The 15,353-nt window shown below is 38.5% G+C and overlaps 1 protein-coding gene across 1 annotated transcript; it reads right to left on the reverse strand.

Annotated features, from left to right (window-relative positions):
• Window positions 1–291: 291 nt before the first annotated feature.
• Window positions 292–7,681, reverse strand: LOC149299960 (tubulin polyglutamylase TTLL13-like). Its single transcript, XM_089485469.1, has 14 exons — window positions 7,648–7,681; window positions 7,362–7,480; window positions 6,990–7,120; window positions 6,297–6,453; window positions 5,864–6,007; window positions 5,637–5,722; window positions 5,310–5,535; window positions 4,747–4,931; window positions 4,218–4,406; window positions 3,300–3,483; window positions 2,219–2,549; window positions 1,043–1,104; window positions 412–593; window positions 292–310 (listed from the first exon to the last, which is right to left on the reverse strand). Exons 2-14 carry the CDS (start codon window positions 7,452–7,454, stop codon window positions 292–294), a joined length of 1,989 nt encoding a protein of 662 aa, XP_089341595.1. The 5' UTR covers window positions 7,455–7,480; window positions 7,648–7,681.
• Between the last annotated feature and the right edge of the window lie 7,672 nt (window positions 7,682–15,353).

The following is a 15,353-nucleotide window of genomic DNA, read 5'->3' on the forward strand; positions in this document are numbered from 1 at the left end:
TAAAGTAATATAACTTGTTAGGAATTCAGTTTTGATGCAGCATATAATATAAGTGTTGATGTATAAAGAAAAAATCCTAAACTATCTGGCTGTGACGAAGAGTTAGCATAATGTATCATATAAATATCAATAGGTTAGGCAGGTGTTTTTTAAGCCCCCTCTAGAGATGTTGGTTTCCAATGCAGCTATTATATATTTTCTGTTATATTTATTCAGTCCATAATTTTCGTACTAACATTTTACTACTGCTTCCAAATTATGCTTCCCGAAGGTGTTCTGGTGGTTGTTGGCTCATACCAAGGTCTTTCTCCTAAAACAGAAACACAATTTTTATAACATGTATAAAGAATCGGTTATTTTCATGCTGCTGCATTGTACAATGACCAGGATTCCAATAAATGATTGAATTACCAGTTTCTGTTTGTGACACCCGCAGTCTGCGTCGGGTAATTGGAGCAGTAGGTGGCGCAGAAGATTTCGGCTAAGAACAAGGAGGAAACCGTTTTGAGGTGCGTCAGGACATCTTCCACCATGGGGACTGTTCTAAAGAGAGCCAGAAGAAACAGCAGATGGTTTCCTTTATCTTGTACGTCCTGAGGGGAAAAATAAAAATCCATAGCAGACACAGGTAGACTACACTTTAAACTAGACTTGTGCATTCATATTCGGGAGAACATGAAAAGAAGACGAGTTGCGTTTTCATTGTTCAAACCGAATACCCAATACACTAAATATGACGGCGGGTAATAGAAGGTTTCAGAACATAAAACAATGTGTCACGAATACTGGCTTTAAAGAACTCTAAGTGAGAGGACATTTGAAAATGATTCCTTGACCAAATAAGAAAATACTTTCTCCCCATCAATAAGGATTCTGATACTGCATTCCCTTTTTTAGCATTAGTGCACTTATGGGGAGCAACGTTCTAGGCCTGACACGGCTTTTAAGCCCCTTCTAGAGATGTTGATTTTTAGTGCAGCTATTATATATTTTTACATTTATATAGTGTAAGACCCTCATAATTCTCGTACTAACATTTTACTGCCGAAGTTGTACTTCCTGAAGGTGTTGTGGCGGTTGTTGGCTCATACCAAGGTCTTTCTCCTAAAACATGTATAAAGAATCAGTTATTTTCATACTCCTGCATGTACTATGACCAAGATTCCAATAAATGATTGAATTACCATTTTTCTCACGTTTGTGACACCCGTAGTCTGTTGTTTTAAGATGTGCGTCGGGGAATTGGAGCAGCAGGTGACGCAGCAACTAAGGAGCGATTTCCGCTAGGAACAGGGGGGAAAACGCTTCGAGGTGCGTCAGGACATCTTCCACCATGGGGACTGTTCTTAAGAGAGCCAGAAGAAACACCAGATGGTTTCATTCATCTTGTACGTCCTGAGGGGAAGAAATATCTTAGAATAAAAATTTGTAGCACACACATGTAGACTGTACTGAAAACCAAGCCATATTCTGGATTACGGTATATAAACATGTAGAAAGAATTACTACATGTTGTATATTTATTAAGTAGAAAACTTTGTAAACAGACAATAAATGGTATAGGGGTTTAGCCGGATCATGAAATGTTATCGTTATCCATTACATTTTTAAAAGAAAAAACACATCTTCCTGGATATTATCTTTAAAATATTTAAGTGGGTCCTGTAACAAATATTAACATTACAAAAGGGGTCATTGTTATCTTTCAAGTTAACACATTCATTATGGAATACACGGTGCAAATAATCATTAGAAATAGGACAAGTTATTTTACAAAATTCTATAAGCTCTTATATAGGAACGACTGTTCATAATGTATGGGGAAGTTAGAGAGATGAAATGTTTCTATATTTCTAGTTTAGTGAATACACATCTACAAGTACAGGTCCATGGTTGGCATTTCAGTAAAGAGCTGAGCTTTATCGCAGTTATTCAGTGTTTGGATTATTTTGGAAAAATGAGAATCGCAGTTAATGCATGCATCCATTTTGCCTTTTGATATAGAAAGGAAGAGGAATCTTGAGGACGTTTATTTAATTTAGCCTAGATTGCCCCGAGGACACATTGCCTATGAAATGCCGGAACCTTTGAAGATTGTTTGGCTCAGGGGAGCCTAAAAAGGGTTTAGCTTTAGTCTCAAGTCTTTTTCTGGAGATTAGGTCATCAAGCATGTCAGTTATAGATATTAATCCCAAATTGTATACATATATGTTCTTACTGTGTTCAGCCGTGTTTTTGTTACTGGAGAGACTCCTCTGGCTGTCATGCCTTGGTGGTTTAACTGGCTCACTGATGGCAGCAGTTGCCCGCACATTTTGCACCCCATACGATGTTACGGGTCTCTGCTGTGCATGTCTCTGCACAGAATACTGGGGTGATAGAGAGCCTCCTCCTCCTGACTGCAAGAGTCTAGGAAAACCCCTATAGGATTGACGGCTGGCAGCGGCTTGAGCATTGGCGTGTGATGTTGTGTTCCTCAGTTTAGGTAAAGGAACAATAGATACGCTTTCTGCTTTCTGGCGCACTACCAGTGGGGGGGTACATTGTGCCTGTGAGAAAACAACAAGATGTGAGTTATCATTCACTAGAATCTTTACTGACATATACTATATGGAGATCCAAAAGACTACTCATCTCTTGACATAAGTGGACACAAAAGAAGAATTTGGAGTTTTGTCCACAGAATATTTAACCATACCGTCCCTATCACTTCATGTTTTTGTACATAGAAAACAGCAACATTTCTGCCAAAACCATAAGACCAAATGACTATCGCTATCATAATCAGCTGAAGAGAAGCCTGCAACCTTAAGTGATCAACAACATCAAACAGCCACAAATAGATGCGCAAATGGTTAAGGAAGCCAAGTGTGGAACAGCGTCCTCATAAAGCTACATCCCACATCTTCAACCTGCAAATATACAGATAATTGGCACATACTTGGCTTGTTTGTTGCATGCAAAATAAAGACCTTGTACTATTTACTACATCCCTTCACCTCTACACTGATATACCCATTAATGAAGGGGAAATCCCAATGAGCTTCACCTGCAGAAAGCCCGGTGTAGCCCTGTATAATGCATATTTCATGTCGGAAGATCTCTTCGGGTATCTCATAGATTTGACTTTGCAATACACAGGGCTGCATTATTTCACATGGCAGAAGCCCTTCATAGTACAGAGTGAAGTGAGTAAGCTGAAAGGCATATAATGGCGCTATATAAAACAATAATAATAATGAATACACCTTTCACTGTGAACTATTAACTGGATCTGCTTAACTGCCCATGGATCATACCTTTTTTTCCATCCTCTTAATGGAATTAGGAGGACACATTGGAGGCCTCTTTGTTAGTTTACGTGCGACGGACTTTTCAACTGCTAATGCCCCTGGGATAGGGAAACTGTCCTTAGTCTCTGGATTTTTCCCAATCAGAATGCCCTTTTGCTCTTCCTTCAGACGCAGCTCCTCCAACTGCTGCCTGCAATTAAGGAAAACCAAGATCATTATGATACAAATACTGACAGAAATGAATAAGTTAGCCCAAATATATAGAATAATGAATAGAATTCTAAAACGTTTGTAGAGTTCTCATATTTCCGGGCCCCTTCATGATCGCTATGACCTCAGATAATTGATCAGACAAAACCTCTCATGTTTTAAGGAGCGCGATCTAAAGTTGAGAAATGTTTACTAAAGTTATCTTAAAAACTGCTGAACTTATAACGTTAAGAAGTCATGCACTGTGATTGTGCTGATATTACATTGTTATAATGCAAACAGAAGCAATAGAAGGTCTCAGAACATAAAACAATGGGTCAAGAATACTGGCTTTAAAGAACTCTAAGTGAGAGGACATTTGTAAATGATTCCTTGACCAAATAAGAAAATACTTTCTCCCCATCAATTAGGATTCTGATACTGCCTTCCCTTGAGATTTTAGCATTAGTGTACTTATGGGGAGCAACGTTCTAGGCCTGACGTGGCGCGGCACCTCCAGCTGCCTCCGCCATGATTCTATCCCCAGCATACTATGAGGCCGTGCCACCTTGGCACAGTTCTTCATGGCATTAAAAGGCTGGGTGGAGAGATCAGAGTTCTGTATTGCCTCGACCTGCCATCCTAGGCCTATATGACCTAGCAAAACACAAGGCTAGGTGTTGGTAAAGGGTGATTACATGTGTGTACCCGCTGCATATGTACTGAGAAACTCACCTAGCACAATCCTTTCTTGCCTTTGAAGCAGCAGTTTCCTGAAACAAAGAGCTGCACTGTTGGAAGAACTTTTCATACTGCTCCGTTCCGTCACTGGGGTAGATACGGCGGTAGCCTCCCAGATGGCTGTCTTCGTATTTTTCAGCCTGCTCCATACAAGCAGCCTGGTTGTCTTCCAACCGCTTGAATCTAGATTTACAAAACACATATAAATGCATAGCATCTAACACATAAAATCTATCTGTTTCATCTAACAGCCACATGCAGAAATATTATAGAATGATTAGAAATATTCTTCCAAACATAACCTTTCCATACACCTTTCATGAGTTGTGACCTGCTTTATATATAGTTTTATATGTAGGTATATATTAAACATGTTAAAAAAACAACGAGCATGTACATTTTGTAAAGAAGCACATATATGTATATATGAACATATACCGTATAGTAAATATACATACAATGATCACATAAGTAACTTCTGCTGCTTCTTCTGAAATGTGAAAAAGAATGACTTCAAACTAACCTCGCTTCCTTAGGGAGGGTGCACCGGAATAAACGTTCTTTCGCTCTTTGACGTCTATCTTCCTCAGTGACTTTTGCTTCGTTGGAGGCACGAAGGTTGATTAAATTTAGGGTGTCTTCCAGGAGCGCATCCTTGACCTCTCGATCTAAACATGAATCTGTTCTAAAGCTTGGGGAGTGATTTACCTGCACAAACAAGGAAACAAATGAACAAATGATGAGATTGAAGCTAACTATTTGCTATAATCGGGTGTAAATATGGAAAAGAAGGACTGTTAAGAAATATAAATGGGAGATGAGGAGGTTCTTTCCAAGGACAGTCACTCGTTACAGCATAAAGCTGGAAGTAGTACCAAAATCTTCAATATCTGCTTCCTTATGTACTGCGTGTATTATAAGCATCATGCCATGTATTCACGTCAGCTTCATGGCACACTCTGAGCAGACAGACAATTTCTTATGCAGGAGAACATTTTGTAAATATGGGTGATATATTATATATGATTAATACGGGTTTATTGCTGGTCTTTAGTACACAAGCCAAATGAAAATGATTACTGTTACCTCTAGTAGCCATGGCTTCAAATTTTTATCCAGGATGATGTCGAATCCAAGGACCTCGAAGCATGCGCTACCAGCAAGATGGTTTGGGAAGCAAGTCCGATAATTGTGCTTCAGGATAGGATGGGCAGAAATCAGGGTCTTGATGACCACATCCTCAATATCTCCCCAGAGCTTTACGGTATCGTAGCCATGATTTTCCAGCCAGCTGTTAAGAGTTGAAATTTTCCTGTTGAAGAAATAAAAAAAAATGAAAACACAAAAAAATTATCAGAAAAACAGAAATAAATAAACAAAGAAATACTATTACTGATGGTTCAAATTACATACCTTTTACTTCCTTTGATGTCATCTCTAATGAAGTTTTTGTTGTTTTTATTGATGGAATAATTTGTGAGATGCATAAAGACATTTTTCTAGAAAAAAAAGAAAATATTGCTATTTTAATTCTACCATGGATTCATTTCTGGGAACTCTCCAGATTTGAGTCGTGTAATCAGTTCTCATTGCCTGTTTTACAATCGAGAGATATTGGCGTTTCTGTTAAAGATACTCACCAGGTTGGCGTGGCTGGGTTCGGTGTAATCTATTGTCGCAAAGCGTACGATACCCTCTTTATACATAAAAACACGCAGGGGGTCACAAGATGTGACAAGGACATATATCCGCAGATCAAATTTAAATCCATCGATGAGGAATGGCTGTGCGATTAAAGCAAATATAAATGAGTAGAATTCATACAGTGCACAAAATGATTATAGACTTCCAGAGTGAGTTATTCCTGATAAAAGTGTATTTATACAATGTTTTTGCAATGTTATGTCGCTTTAGGTAAGTGTTTGCAGTAACCGATCACCATCATTGCCACAATGTTTCTATATCTACCAAATACAGCACATAACCATTCATGCAAATTCTAAACGGACTCTTAAGATGTCTGTTCAGTAAATCATTAAGCATAACATTTCATAGACGTCCACATCCCATTACCTTGCCGATATACTGCTGACAGACCACTTTATCGTAGCGTTCAATGTCCTTCGTGTTGTGGGTCAAGAATATTCCTGTGCCTTGGGAGCCTGTGCCCGGCTTGCAGATGAAGGTCTCTCCTTTGTTGATGCGGCCGTAGTCCTGGAAAGCTCCATAACTGCAGGATAAAGAAGTGGATTTTAGATGTAAAGAAGGAGAGGTTAGCATTAGTGGTACTGAAGAAACATCTGCATTTGTAAACATTGTTTCAGATCAGTAACAACTCCTATGATGCTCAGCCAACCACAGACACAGGATGCTGGTTGTTGGGTAATTTGCGTTGTGTCATAAATAATTGACAAGCTCTGTAAATGAATGATACTCAATGGAGAAAAATAAAATATTTTTAAACTGCCTCCAATCCATTAGTAATAATATTCCCAATATCTAATTCGCTGCAAATGTTTCATATTCTTTAATAACATGTATGTTTAAATAAATGTATTCAGAAGAGTATATAGGATGCTTAGAGAAAATCTTCTTTCTTAGTTTTGTTTTTTAGAAAGTCTTGTATGTTTTCTGATAACGTGTGACTTATATGAATATTTTACTACTGATAGAGGAACGTATAGGAGTTACTCTATAAAGAGGAAGCGTCAAATCGCTATGTAGATGGAAGATAAAATAACTCATATCCATTGCTTGTAAACTCACTCGGCTGGCATACTCCAGGTCCGGGGAAAGATGTTATATTCCTTGGGGAACAGCTTTAACAGGCGGTTCATGTTCCTGGCCAGTAAGTCCTTTCTGTAGATCGCGTTCATTCCAGGAAAGTGGTTGATTTTCTGTAAATAGAAATGTATAGAAAGACACAGAGTTCAAAAAGGGCTCCTTGTTTTCAATTGATCGATTCTTTAATATGTCTAATATTATTAGTGAATTTATGATAATATGCAGCACTTTGTGCACAATTGTCACTCAAGCGAGGTTAAAAATACAGGTTTGGCGTAAATGGTTAAGGGAGCTACAATGTCCTGAAACCCTACAAATGTATAATATAGCCCCAAACAAAAAGCAGCTTCTAACCTGATATCTTTCCATGGCCTTGATGCGCTGCAGGGACGTAGACGTGTCTGACCAGTAAACCATCCATTCATCTTCATCCTCGACCTCCTTCATTCCACAACGCCGGACAGCCCGACGCACTGAAATACAACCAACAGCAAAGAAACTTATATAAAAAATATATATATGATGTAAGGCGTGTAAGATCGTTTTTTCTGTGCTTGTTGCAGAACTCCTATATGTCCATTATTTTTCTGAATTGTTTAACCTATTAAACGTGTAATTGATCAGTAAAGACTATGCTTACCACTGTCATATCTGCAATTGGTTAAATTAATTCCAATTGGCCTAAAAACAAGAGAGGAAAATGCATCAGTTATTCTGGCTGTTTAACAGAAACATTAAAACATCTTAAAATTCAGATTGCTATAAAGTTAATTATGTTTAAAAAAAATACATATTATATAAAAAATACAATATTTTTATAACAGGGGTAGAAATCATATTCACTCATTCGTATAGCAATCTTATAATTATCACAATAGGATCCACAGAATGATACCGATGACCCTAGAATTCTCCACCCCGGCCCCAAATCCAAGGACACTATATCACCATTTGAAGGAAAGGGCTCTACTGATACACCTAGAAGTTTGGGGATACCTTGGTTTTGGCTTTGATGTCTCTTTTCTGAAATTCAGAAAATCTCGTCCGGGGATTTCCGCAAAAAGGTCGCGGTCTTCATCTCCGGTGTCATAATCCCAATGGCAAAAGTCGTAGTAATGAGCCATCGTTTTACCTGGAACGACAAAACTGGAAAACCATGATGGCATATTAGAAAGTTATGGAAAACCACAATAACTAAGAAAAATGTTCTGTATACGTTTATTTAATGAGTTTCCTTACGGGGTGATCCAGCCTTGTAAAGAAAAGCTTTGTTTGGGGATATAATTGGTTTCCACAGGTCTATTATTTACAAAACTAGAGAATGTGTAATGGGAAAAAACAAAGCTTGGGTTCGTGAAAGCAAATGCTCTATCAATAAATGGAAATGACTAATGTTACTTATTAAACATTACATTCAGACATTTCCGTCTATAATAGATCTGGGAGCTATTAAAGAGCAAACCTAGTAATGTTATATTTATTCAATTATGCAATAGTATATACGTTGGATATGCCCAAATATTGCTTTAGACGGAACATAAGTAATGCTGGACCTTGATGCATGAGATATATGCTTTTAGTGTAATGCTATTTTTATGTAATTCTAACGGAAATAAAGTTGTATTTCTTAAACAATTGTATAATGAGTTAATTTGAGTAAAATATAATGAAACAACAATCCCTGACATACCCTATGAGAAGGTGCGCGTTCACAGATGACTGATAACACTTGGATTGGGATCCAAGTTGAATTTTCTCAGTTAAAACCTCAGAATAAAACAGAGTTTATCCAAAGATATCGCTCTCTATTCTCTCTCAGCAATAGAGTGGCTTTCTGGAGTCCTGCTCCTCAATATATTCATTTAGAATGTGTGACATCACAGAGGTATGACATAACAATTGACCTGTTACCGTGGAGACAAAATATTGTCATGCCAAAATTGTGGTAGGAAGCTGTTGTGTCTCAGTGAGTATAGGTGAGAGATGACATCATAAACCTATCTATGATGTGAAAGGTCATGTGGAATTCAGTAGCTTGGCAAAGTAGCAGTTATGCCAGCCTATTACGCTATTAGTGATCTTCAGAGCTTCCTCTACAATGCAATGAAACGTAATAAACAATGAAAGTTTTATTGTACTTGGTTCATCTCCATCCCTGTGTGCCTCTGTCCTGTTTGATGTTTGTCTTTCTTATGAGCCCAGAACACTTTGGTGTAATAACTACATTTTCAACAAAAAACTACAGACAACGATACGTTGTATTAACAGGAATGTGTTTATTGCGCATGTATACTATAGTAGTAAATAATAATATAGGTGATAGATGGAAAAAACATAGAAGAAGCAGCTTTAATACACAAACATCAGGAAGATGGGGACATCGCCCATCAGATGCCAGGATCACAGCGCAACAAAAATAAAGACATTAAAGGTGCCGCTCCACATAGGGGGGTCTATAAACGCAGATGGAGCTACAGAGCCAGCTTTACTTCCCTTCTGACTGATATGTATTAAAACACATGCACAGCAGCACACCTCATTACATGCACATCAACATGCCACATCAGAAGCACATTACATACACATCTTAAAAATTTTTTATTTGAACACACCTGATTTCAAGCACAACACACCTGATCACACGGACTGTAGCACACCTGATCACAAGCACTGCAGCACACCTGATAGCATAGCAACACACTACGTCACATATAACATACACACATACATGTTATACATTATGTAACGTATGTGAACACACCTCATAACACATTACATACACAAGTACATATTGTAAGAAAGTAAAAAGGGGTTAACATGAACCTGCAGCCTCTGATCACCAACTGCTTGCTGTTTCTAATCTCTGTCCACTTGCAGCAGGGGCTGTGGAAAATCATTAACCCCTTCAGTGCCTGGCAAGCTTGGACAATGCAATGCTTCTCACCTTGTGGGAACAGTTTGGGGAAGATCCTTTTCCAGCATGACTGTGTCCCAGCGCACAAAGCGAGGTCCACACATTTAGTGCCTTATATCAGGAACGTTGCAAGGACTATGGATACAAACAACCCTCTTTGGTGATAAAATATATTTAACTAAAATATTCTAGTTCTGTCCATAGGTATAAAAGAATAATACATATTTGTTCATTTACATCATAAAATAATGTCAGTTATCCGTGAAATAGTATATGTGATTAAATTCACGATCTCTATGACTCGCCAGCTGATAATCATTTAGAATTTCCATTGCACTTGTAAGTTGCAGTGAAATACTGTAATTGTGTCATTTTTCTGTCCAGTTTTTGTTCCTGGGACGTGCGGTCTGCCTTGTGGTCTGCGAGGTAACGCGTAAGGAGCTGCTGCTCGCTACCTCAGAAGATCTAAGACGGCGAGAGGAGGTCCTTGGAGCGGGTCCCGGAGCGGCGTGAGTCCTGACGGATTCAATAGCATGGACTTTGTTCGTCAATAGATTATAGACTTCTTTATAGTTTTTCCCACAAAATTAAGTCTAAACGAGTGGAACCTAGCATCTTCTGTTCCAAAAAGTACCAGTCCTGTTCTTTACATGTTGACAATTGAAATGCATGTGCATGGAATATTAAACTTGATTTGTGATATCTACTCAAATCAGGCAGACCCATACCTCCCTTAAATTTCCCTCTATATAAATGAGATTTAGCGATTCTTGGTTTCTTTCCTGCCCAAATAAATGTTCCTACTAAGATTTGAAATTGTCTTATCCATTGGAACTCTCAGGGGGATCTTCTTCAAATAATAGACGACTTAATAACGTTTATTCAACCCATCCAGGAAACAAAAAATTTCCTTTTAACTGATTCTTTAACTGATTGGATAATAACAGGAATATCTTTCTTCAATCCATGTGCGAGAATCGCAGAGTATATCTTTGTGTCCGAATTAATTAGCAAAGTAGGCCGATAAGTTTCCACTCTCTTAGGATCTTTATCTTGCTTCTGGATAGGGACTATAGAAGCTATAATACTTGACTTTGTTAAAGAGATCCATCAAGTGGGCTTCAATATCTGTAAGAAATTTTTTGTAAAATAAATTTGAAGAACCATCGGGCCCAGGGGTTTTATTTAGTTAAGGTCTCTCTATTGTAGTTTGAACCTCATTGAGAGTTAAGGGGGATTCTAACATTTCTTTCTGTTCATGTGATATAATATTTACATTTTGTCCTCTCAGATATCTTTTAATACCCAGGGCTGGCCCGACAATGGAGCCGAGTGGGGCAACCGCTCCAGGCGGCAATTTTGAAGCACTTTTTTGTAATTTTTTTTGTAATTTTTTTTGTAATTTTTTTTTTACAGCCGAGAAGAGAGAGAGAGAGAGGGGCGCCGAGTGGTTTTATCTTACCAAGTTGTCAGTACCCGCTCGGCGCCCCTCACTCTCTCCTCTGCGAGCCCTCTAGCTCGGTCTCGGTGCCGGCTTGTAATGTTGAGCGCCGGAAGATGATGTAATTTCCGGCGCTCAGCATTACAAGCCGGCACCGAGACCGAGCAGGGAGACTCACCGCAGGACTGCTGAAAGGTAAGTACGGGGGGGGGGGGGAGGAAGGGTAGATAATGGGGGGGGGGCGGCAGGGAGAGGAAGGGTAGATAATGGTGATATAATGATGATCTAAGCATCATTTTATTTGCTCGTTGGGCTCGGTAATCTCTAATGTCTTGTTTCAGACAGGATATCTTAGTAGATGGCCCCTCATGCAACATTTATAGACACACCACACGTTGCACGTAGTTATTACTTCCTTCCTTTTTTCTTTAAAGCAAAGATCTGACAGTCTTGAAATCTCTTTAACAACTTCAGATTTAGCTTAAAGTGAATCCCTCAATCTCCAGTCCCTATTCTGTTTAGAATAACCACCGTTCATGTCCAATATTAAAGGTTTGTGATCAATCCAAGGGGAAGATGATACCATTTTTGCTCAAATATAAGACAACCCTGATTATAAGATCACCCCCCCCAAATTTGAATATAGTATCATATCTAGTCTTGAATACGATATTGATATTGCTGAGGAAAATGGGTGAATAATTTCTCTAAAGGGTTCAATATTCTCCAGGCATCATATAATTTAAATTTACCCAATATCATAAACGGAGCCATCGATTTTTTGAAGTATCGGTACCTTCTTGTACTTCAGCCACACAGTTAAAGTCCCCGATACATAGAAAGGTGCCTTGTATTAAGTCTGTTATTCTGCTCAATGTTCCACTCAAAAATTGGGTTTGACGCCTAATATTCAAAAGCAAAATCTTTTTCTCATTTATCTTACAAATAAGAAAGTTTACCGCCCTTCTGAATCTGATAACTTATAAATGTCTTTATATTTAAGTTTTTTAGATATAAGGATCGATACGCCTCTTTTTTTACTTGCCTGCAGGGATACATGTGCTGCTACTGAAAAACATTTACTTTGTATTCTCTTAGCGTCTGGACCACAACAATGTGTCTCCTGAACACAATACACATCAATATTTTCATCTCTCAACACTTTATTCAAAATTAAACGCTTTTAGGGAGAGTTAATCCCCTGCAGATTAATAGTAGGAAATCTTATGCTAGCCATTTGTTATGAATTTGTTTTATGCAAAAACCTCTTCTCCTTACAGCCACAAAAATAACTTTACAGCCAAATATAATACATAATTTAGCAAATATATACAACATATGACAAAGGATTATTTAATATCCAATAAACGATAGTACTATCTGGGCATGGAGAACCCTCTTCACGCATTCACATCGCCTATCTCGAGTAACCCCATGTGTGATTTTATAAGCAAACTTCTCGTATATTGTAGCTATGTAGGAGAGAAGGAGAGAGAAAAAAACAAAAGAAGTACAGGTTCATACTCTCTCTACCTCCCCAATCACCCAATATCGCTACTTTCAGACGTTTAGAGTCCCTTTACCTCAAAAAGAAAAAAGGAAATTATATATATATATATCTATAACATAATATTAAGAGATTGAAGAACAATATCCATTTTAATTAGTGATCGTTGCGTGTTTCATTAATTAGTTGATTGTGTCTATAAATTGGAAGCGTATCCAATCAAAATATGATATACCATATCATCCTATAAACCATTCACAAATATTTCCTGAATCTGCGACTATTGCCGATATAGTACCATTAAGCGCAATTCATCCATTCTTCACCCTTAACTTGTGTCAATAAATTCTTAACAAATTCATCCAATCAGTGAATAATGTCTAAATAATATAAATTTCCACAAAATTAAGTCTAAAAATCTTAATCACGATTTAACCCACCAAAAAAGAAAAAAAATATCAATTTTAACCCCTTAGTAATCAGTGATCTATATTTTTCCAATATAAATATAAATAAAATCAAAATAATATTAAATGACTGCCCTAATTAAGTCTGAACTTAATTATATCAAATATGTTTATGATTAGAGGGAAAATCATAAACGTAAATGTAAATGACCAAAATATTCTCTCATCTCAGTTAACTTTTCTTTACCGTATTGTCCTATAAACCTTTGCCAAGTATTTCCAAAATCGGCAAGTGATGCCATTATAATTCCATTATGTGCCGTTCATTCAACCTTAGATTGTGTCAATAACAAATTCATCCAGCAAATAAATAAAACAAATAAATAGTTATCCATGTAACAACTATATTATGCAATGATCCTCGTGCATTATAAATAGAACTTCGTGCAAAGAACTTCTGGACCTCGTGGAAGGACAGAGATCCTGAAAAAAGAGAAGCCCTTTAAATCTTGGGTCGTCGTTAGCAAAGTCTCGTGCAGCCGTGAACACCTTCTGTCTCCCATAAAACGTAGTGAACCCTTTATATTAGCCGGTTTGGGAATTCGGTGTGCCCTTTCTATACACGTTTCCTCAGAAGCTTCTTGAACTTTCATTGTTCTAAATAGTTCCAGAAGTACAGGTATTAGCTTGTTAGGTCCTATTATTTCCCTCAGGCCCCTAATTTTTATTTTTTTCTCCTATTTCGGTCTTCCATATCGGCGATTATTTACTCCATTTCTTCTAGCTTAACATTTAGATCTTTTTTTTTTTTGTAAATATATTTTTATTAATTTTTCATACAAGTAGAACAGGAAATGGGGAGAGGGTAGAGGAGACATACAACACACCATAAAAGGGAAGGGGAAGGGAAACATAAGTCCCGACGCAGCGGAACTGGCAGAATATAATACTGTCACATAAGAGATTTACAGAAAGTACCAAAAGCACAGGTACAAAACTTCAACAGTGCGTGTCTGCATCTGTAATCAAAGTACCACCCGAAACCGGCAGCAGCATGGAGTGATTTGACCTACGTAAAGGGCAGCACAAACGGGAAACAAAAAGGGTAGGACAAGGGGCTACAGGGGGGGGAAAGGAACAGGGAAACAGGGTAGTACGGAGTAGCGGAAGAGTAGGTAAAGAGAAGAAAGAAGAGAAGAGAAAGAAAAAGAAAAAAAAAAAAGTGGGGGGGCCTCTCCAACAGCACCCGAAGCACCACGCCCACACCTAGATCCCCAGTATGGACCGTGCATCAGGGCTTGCAACATACTCCAACCAGTAATACCACGTCCTATTATACTTCACAGTCTGATCATCAGAAGACATAGTTAGTTCCTCCAATGTTCTGATGCTTTCCACTTTCACAATCCATTCCTTGAAGGAAGGAGGTACGGGGTCCTTCCAATGAAGGGGTATTAAAGCTTTTGCAGCATTAAAAAGATGAGGCACTACCGACTTCCTATAACTGGAGATCGAACTGGAGGTATTATGTAGAAGGGAAGGGGAAAACGGAATTGAGTAATCCGTGAATCTCGGCAGAAGTGCGTGAATCTGTCGCCAGAAGGGAACTATCCTCGGACACTCCCACCAAATATGTAGCAGCGTACCCACCCCCGCCATGCATCTCCAACAGGTATCGGGCACGTCTGGGAAGGCGCCATGAATCGCCACAGGGGTCCGGTACCAGTGAGCTAAAAGCTTATACGAAGTCTCCTGCAACTTCGTACTACGTGAGCATTTGTGTGTAAGAAGGAAAATCTTTTCCCACTCCTGGGGGCTCAAAGAAACCTGCAAAGCCTGTTCCCAATAGCCCTGAAAGTGCAGAGGGACGGCGGTCATGGACTGTAATAGAAGCTGATACAACAGCGAGATGCCATGGGCAGGCAGGGAAGACCCAGTACAGAGGAGTTCAAAGCAAGTAAGTTCCCTAGTCAGAGTCCACCTCCGAGGGATCGTAGCGAGATAACTCTTCAGTTGAAGGTAATGAAATTTATCTAAAGCGGTAGGTAGTCTGTCCACCACAATGTCCGTCAGGGGG

The sequence above is a fragment of the Sceloporus occidentalis genome, unplaced genomic scaffold (assembly GCF_023333645.1).
Source record: "Sceloporus occidentalis isolate IW3139 unplaced genomic scaffold, rSceOcc1.0.p SCAF_26, whole genome shotgun sequence".
Lineage (NCBI taxonomy): Eukaryota > Metazoa > Chordata > Lepidosauria > Squamata > Phrynosomatidae > Sceloporus > Sceloporus occidentalis.